Source organism: Pocillopora damicornis, chromosome 5, assembly GCF_964200805.1.
Source record: "Pocillopora damicornis chromosome 5, jaPocDami1.2, whole genome shotgun sequence".
In the NCBI taxonomy this organism is placed as follows: domain Eukaryota; kingdom Metazoa; phylum Cnidaria; class Anthozoa; order Scleractinia; family Pocilloporidae; genus Pocillopora; species Pocillopora damicornis.
This window is the reverse complement of record NC_142674.1, coordinates 2,862,785-2,870,309: the sequence shown is the minus strand read 5'-3', so window position 1 is coordinate 2,870,309 and position 7,525 is coordinate 2,862,785. Positions and strand designations below refer to the sequence as shown.

The window sequence follows — 7,525 nt, the reverse complement described above, 5'->3', positions numbered from 1 at the left end:
GTGACCTGTTACTGACCAGACGCAGGGCAACATGGGATATTTTTGTTCAATATACAACCAAGCTGAAAAGCTAGGCTAAAGCTAAGAGGAGATTTGCGTTAACTACTTAAAGCATTCGCCAAATAATCGGGTAACGTCAAAACCAGGGAACCCTTGAGAGAAGAAATGGTCATGACTTTGACCAACCAACTGGAAAGCTAGTTTAAGCTTTCTGAGGAAAACCATAGAGAAAAGCACCAGGGAAAAGAACCAGTTAGTAAAGATGTCACACAGAATTATACAAAACCGCAGGTGGAAAGGGGCGAGTTGGAAGTGGGGCGAGGGGGAGTTGGAGAGGGGCGAGTTGGAAGTGAGGCGGGGAGGGTGCTAAAAGGTGAATGTGTACTTCAATTGGATTAATTTGATTAATTACTTCATTTAAGTGTTTAAGTTTCGAGTTTCGCGCTGAAGAGGGATTGATTAACAACCGCTTAGATGAATACAAATGTTCTGGGAAATTGTGGAATAAAACAGCTCTTGGAGCAACAGGCTGGAAAAATGCTCTTTCAGCCACCTCCTCTTTCTCATTTCTTTGAGTATCAGGCAGCAGTGAGAACAGAGTATGCAATGGTAGCGGTGGTGGGCCAGTGAAAAAGGGGGAGGTGGGGGTGGGAGGGGGGGTGCTACGTTGGGGTCGAAGACGTCTAGGTAAATTGTTGTTAATTGTCAATTTGCGAAAAAGACAATTTTTCCACGTATCAGGGCTACCATGTATGAGATATCACATCTAATAAATCCTGCTACTACATCAGATTTAGTTTTAAACTATAATTTTCGAGCTTTGAAGCTTTTTGTATTTAGTTACTTGATATGCTTGTGATCTGAACCCTTGAAAGCCGCGCAGTAATGAATTTAATCTTTTGTCATGTTAATAATAACCTTGAAAGGATACTTGTTGTGCAGGATACAGGATACCAATGGAATGGGCTTAAAAATTGGAAAGTATCAACATTGACTCGGAATGGTGGGGAATGGCAGATATAAACAGGGAGTCCAGAGAGTGAACATGAAAAATTTAGGATAAACATGTCAAGTTTAAACAAAGCTCTTTTCTTGTTTTTTTTCTTTGTCCCGACAACCACCACAAACATAACACGAATATATAAATAATTCTAACGAGCTTTATTATTAAAATCATCGACGCAAGTCTCAAGCCTAGTTCTGTATTGAGTCTGAATGAGAGAATCTCGATTTTGTGAATGAAAAAAGCGCGCTGTAACAGAAGGGTAAATTCCCCGCCTAGCGATTCAAGCTTTCCAAATATTTGCTTAAAATTTGTTCCAGTGAACGAGGATTTTGTGGAACACTGAAGCTGTAATCATTAAGATTTACAAACATTTTAAAGAGATTCCATCCATTGACGATGAACTCTCAGGCAACTATTTACAGCCGAGAGAGTTTTTCACACTAATTTCCAAACGCTGGGTCGTTTTTTATTTTTGTCGAACAAATGAAATTCAAACCAGATTCGAAAACGCTTGCTCTATAAGGGGAATTTTCCACCACAATGAGGAACTTCTCGTGAAATCGCACGCTTCAAAATAAAAAATACGTGTTATCCCCCACGACAGAAAAAAACAAATAAAGACAAAACCAAAAAAAAAAAAGGTTTCGCAGCATAACGCGATATACGCGAGATTTACACGTGAAAAATTCTGGTTAGTTCGTGACGGTAGCAATAATTGGATTCTAATTGTAAAGCCGTCAGTACTAAGCTACTTTAAAACGTTTGATATTAAGGCCGACAAAAGCTCTTGAAGGACATAAAAGTGAATTAATAATGACTAATAAGAAAACATCTGCACTGTTTTTCATCCAAACAATGCATAGCAGGTCACCCTATTGTTTTCCCGCACTTAAGGAGCCCCTCTTGACAACGACAGGTTTCTTTGTATGAAAGGAGAATTTCACCTATAATCAGACTCCTTTTGACTGCGTCCAATGACAATGCATTAAAGTCAATAAATAGTCTTAAAAACCTCGAACAGCTAGGATATATCAGATAGGAAATATGTGTTGATTCTAGCTAATGATCTTGAGGTAAAAGCAAATTCAATATCTACATCTTTTCAGCAACAGAAACACGATAATTAATATTTCCAACATCAGGTACAATCCAGTGACCTAAACGCTATATCCAATTTTACTAAGATGTGTTCAAGGCCTCTTGTAAATGGCTTTGTAATTCATACCTTCCCTGGATAATTATCTATTCACATTGTTAAAAAGACGTCGGTGTCCCCGCAAATTGTTACAAATTTTGTGTTCGTCTCAAAGTGCTTTTTATTTTATTTTCTCCACAAGACGGGAGAAACCCACTGAGATACACCATGTTTTTTTCTCCACATGGTCGCCCTGTTTTGCTATTAGTAATTTAAATTCAAAACCCACGCCAATTTTCTGCTTTTAATAAGGACTTAGTACAGGCGAAACCCTCTGTAGCGCAGTCGTTGGGAAAAAAATTTTGAAGCGATTGCAACGATCTTTAACCCGGATGTCGAGTGATATAAGGAGATGATATAGCGAGACCACCGGGAGAAGCGCCGAAATATCGAACGAAACGGCTCAGCGTGCTGACTGTTGATGGACAATGCTGAACGCTGGAAATTAACATTCACAGTTGAACAAATATGAAATTCTATATGGACTGTCAAGCAAGGAGTCATTTACATATGCGTATGGACTGTTACGAACACTAAATGTTTCTTAAAAGATTAATTTTCTGCGTGCCCGAGTTTAAGGTTCCTGTTTGGCATATTGAGCCATTGGTAAACGATTATTAAACTTCATAATAACAACCTGGTCATTTACAAGTACGTCAATCGATGTCTTGGCATTGTTTTAACCAACAAGTTGCAGGGAACCGTTTGGTAAAGTCGAGACATCGAATAATTCGTTTGTTCATGGTTTGCAGCCACTGACCGCGTCGCAGAATTTCAAGTTCCATGAAAGAAACATAAAAATTTAGCATGGAGTCTAAGACGGCCTGCTCTTCGGAAGGAGATATTTAGTGAACTATACATGGCGAGGCGTGTTCACTTCAACAACGAATTACACAAAAAGCATCGTATTGTATTAAACGTAAGCGGACAACGGTATACGACAGAAAGGAAGTGTTTACAAAGACATCCACATACTCTTCTCGGAAGCGAGATGTTAACCAGGTTTTTTGATCCTATTAAGAAGGAATATTTCTTCGATAGAGACCCATATCTGTTTCGATACATATTGAATTTTTACCAATGCGGGAAGCTTCACTCATCGCCCGACGATTGTCCCGTTGCTTTTAAGGACGAGCTCGACTTTTTCGGGATTCCTATTTGTGAACTCGAGGACTGTTGCTGGTACACAACAAACACTGATGAGAAAGAAAAACACCCGTGTCACTACGCCGTGAGGAAAGCTAGCATGAAGGCGGTACATTCTGGTAATTACCTCGATTGGAATAAACGAGAAAATAAACAAGGGATTATTAAAAGAAAGAAGATTCCCGCGACGAGGTCAAAAAACTTTACACAACCTAGTAGAAGCCCAAATCATGTACCATTGACAGAGAAACGATGCGGCAACACACGACAAAAGTCGGATAAGAGAGCTGAATTTATACGGGCGAAACACTCTGAAGAGAGTGAAAACTCAACAGAAAAGTGCTCGAGTACACGTAAGTGTGAAATAAATTGCAGATGCCAACCGCATAAATCCAAAATAGCACAACGATTATTTTATTTTTTGTATGGGTTGTTCATAGTTCTAAGCGTGGCTACCACAACGGTGGAGACAATTGACTGCGAGGATGGCGTGAAATGTTTAGTGCTCTATCCCGACTTGTTCTTCGCCTTTGACGCCACCTTTGTGGCTGTATTCACCGTAGAATTCCTCATACGATTCGCTTGGTCAAAGAAACGCTGTGCATTCATGAAAGATTTCTTCAATGTGATAGATTTACTTGCAATATTGCCCTACTATATATCGCTCATTGCGACGCAGTTCGTAACTACCGACAGCGTTACGCTTTTAATAACTCTACGTGTTCTACGTGTCGCGCGGATAATGAAATTAACCAGAGGCTCTACGAGATTGAAGTCTTTGCTCTATACCCTAAGAAACTGCTCAACAGATCTGCTGTTTTTGTACTTCACGTTCACCCTAGGGATATTGCTGTTTGGGAGTGTGTTGTACTTTGTGGAAAGTGGGGAAGATTTCCGGAGTATTCCTCATTCCCTCTGGTACACTTGCGTGACGATGATGACGACCGGGTAAGGCAACATTGCAGTTAATTGAAGTTGAATAAATCATCATACATTAATCTAAGGTCTATCAAATCCTTATTTACTATTGGTATAACTGATAGTCATTCAAATTGGGTTATTTTCGACTCAGCGCGGCAATAACACGAGGTTTATGGGTTGAACTACGTTGGCGCAAAATAAAACTTAGCAGGGAGACCTTGCCTAGCAATGACTCGACTTGCGTTATACGACCTGTTCTAGTCAGGCTAAAGCCTATCCACAAATTACTAGGATGAGTCTACAGCTATTTGCAAATTTTGCCCTTTTTATATGAAGTTAAGTTTAGCACGACTGAATTGAATTGCACGTTTAAAACAACTGCTGAATCCCGGAACTGACTGATCAATTTTATTTGAGCTTCTAAAAACCGGCTGCATCAAGATGCTTGGACAAGGCCTAAGGCGATATAATTTTAATCGGCTGCAAACACAGTCTTATTAGTATACGAACCGAAACATTTCATGACGTTTTGTGTTAAGCTCTTTCAAGTTTTACTTAAGACATCGATCGGGTAAACCCATTACGAGCAAACTACCGGTCTATGTGCTGCAATTGTGTTTTGAGTCAAAGAACGTTTATCTTGTTTTGCTCAACAGGAAAATTCCTTAATGTTACATCCCCTAAGGGCATAGACAATGTGGTTTTTTAGTGGGCATTCGATATTTTTCTTGCGCTCAAAACAAGAGTTTTACCAATAGCTTCTAATTCACTTTAACTAAAAAGCCCGGTTAAAGACCCACACAATGAAAATCTACATCTATGCCCACTTACGCTTTGGTTGAAAACTGGTTGCTAGGTAACATTACAGACACAGGTTTTGCATGTGTTGCCGTAATGATCGGTTTCTCGGATGTATTTCGTATTTGTGGTGGAGTTATCGACAGTAACTGATCAAAATAAATGTCACGCGATCATTCCATTCACAAAAAAAAAGTGTTTTTTTTTAATTTTTTATTTCCATAGCAAAATATTTGAAATAACAGAAAACTAGAAGCGTCTGGCTGAGATACAAAGTTAATTCAAAAGCTTTTTAATACTTGAGTCGATACTTATCGTTTACGATAGAAGCTTTGATATTTGCTCTTTTCATCTAAGAATCTAAAAACTCATAGGCGCCAGTGATATTATCCCAACGTGACAACCCATAAATTAACCCAAAATTTTGAACACCTTCCATTTTTTTACGTGAATGGGAAATTACATAAAGGCGGTTGCTATTTTACCTGTTTACATATTCTTAATTCTATTTTAGTTTTTATTCAATGTTTTCACGTGTCAGTAATATTTCCTTCTTCAAATGACGATGTTTCAATTTTAGATCGTTTACCAATTCCTGTTACCATCTGAAAGTGATTGGGGCAGCTGTCTCAAGCATGATGTCAAAAGACAAAAAAAAGTCCAAAAAGGCTTCATAAAGCTTAGGGCAATTATCGTGTTTTGACTAATGGGCATCAGAACAGATCGGCAAACAGTCTGGTAGCCAAATTTTAAAACAAATTAACAGTCTGCTAGGAAAGTTATTCATTGTTTTCTCCGGAGAAAAATAAAACAAATAAATGAGTTCTGGAATATTCAAGAAACGACAACAAATGAATTATAGGTTTTCTGTGAAAACTATCATGGGAAAGTTTTCTCTCGACAGTTAATACTGGTGCTCTCTCAGATCTACTAAAAGCAAAAACACCGAGATAGAGTACCATTAAGTATTTTAATAATGCTAATGTAGGTTTTATTTATAGAAGGTAAGATTTGACAGTGGCAAAAACAAAGATAGACCTAAGGCCCTCTTTAAATAACCTCAAACAATTAAACCAAATCGAAAGAATAAGCAGTGAGGAAGCAGATTAATTGGCTATTTATAAGCGTGGTTGAGGATTTGAAGCCATGATTTCCCTCAATCAAAACAAGATTCGAACCCAGGACCTCCGCATTGCGAGCGTGACGGTCTCACCACTCGACTACGCTGTCTGTATCTTAAGTAACTTTGTACATTTTCTTTGAAAAAGAAGGAAAAAAAAAACCTTCCAAGGTCGCCTAAACCAGAAAACTGGAAACCCATCCATCTATATTCAAACAAGCTTCGAAATTAATCCTCGATTCTCTTGGATTGCTTTAGTGCGCTCTGTGACTGCCTCAAAAACTTATCAAGCGATCGGGTTCCAACTTACTTTTCATTGACTGCTTGTACAATTTGCTTTGTTCTGACTGGCCCATGAGGTCATATTGATTTTGGTTTTCGACCCCGAGTCGAACAGCGCTCAACATTCAATTTTGCCACACACCGCACGCAGTCCTTACTGTAGCTAAACAAACAAACTATTTGTCCTTTTGTTTTACTTTATTTTGCAGGTATGGTGACGTTGTACCTGTATCAGTATTAGGGAAGGTAATTGGTGGAATGTGCTGTGTATGTGGTGTGGTAATAATGTCACTCCCAATTCCTATTATGCAAGACAAAAAGGTTATAGTGCAGAATTGAGAGGAAAGCGCCAATATTTTCAGATTTATACCATTTATTAAATTAAAATAACTAAGAATATCAGCTTATGACCGCATTGACTACCGGACTCAGAGCAAAAATGAGTTGGGCTTGCTGATCAATCACGCACAAGCGAGCGGAGCTGAAGAGCATCGTCGTCCATAGGTTGTCTTTGCTAAAGTAAATATCGAAAAAATTTTTCTTTGATGAATGAAATCTCCAAGGAAAAGTTGTAAGCGTCACACGTGGATATGGAAACGTCATGAAAGTCATGCAGTCTTGCAAAATCAGATCCTGAAATACTTACAGTTCTCTCAAAAAGACGTGACCTGTATGCGTGCTGTTTTGGTGGTCTAGAGGCTGCTACTGCATTTAACCCTTCACATCCTAACATCAATATGCATATTCTCCACACTGTTCCTTATACATTTCCTAAGGTGCTGACAAGGAGAATTTGCTAGCCAATCATAAGGTTCCTTCCCTGGTGATCATTTCCTTTATTCTCATTATTTCAATGTGTGATTCAGGAGGATATTGTAGGGAGAATTTGGATGCTGGTCACTCCTGGGGAAGAAAGGGTTAAAGAAGGGTGTACAAATACCCTGTCTAGACCAGAGGCATTTAAAAGGAAAGGGATATTGTAAATTAGTTATTTGAAAGTGTCCATCAATTGATCCAAGAAGTTAATGAATAAAAAGCTTAGCCAATTGCACGCCAT

General features: G+C 38.7%; 1 protein-coding gene across 1 annotated transcript; it reads left to right on the top strand.

Annotated features, from left to right (window-relative positions):
• Positions 1-2,039: 2,039 nt before the first annotated feature.
• LOC113686642 (potassium voltage-gated channel protein Shal) lies at positions 2,040-7,524 on the top strand. Its single transcript, XM_027204289.2, has 2 exons — positions 2,040-4,295; positions 6,678-7,524. The coding sequence occupies exons 1-2, from the start codon at positions 3,061-3,063 to the stop codon at positions 6,805-6,807; spliced, it is 1,365 nt and encodes a 454-aa protein (XP_027060090.1). The 5' UTR covers positions 2,040-3,060; the 3' UTR covers positions 6,808-7,524.
• Position 7,525: the final 1 nt, after the last annotated feature.

Excerpts from the sequence above, each read along its gene's own strand:
- LOC113686642 (XM_027204289.2), top strand. The coding sequence starts at position 3,061 with ATGGCGAGGCGTGTTCACTTCAACAACGAATTACACAAAAAGCATCGT. Across the intron at positions 4,296-6,677 it reads GTGACGATGATGACGACCGG|GTATGGTGACGTTGTACCTG; the intron begins GTAAGGCAACAT and ends TTTATTTTGCAG.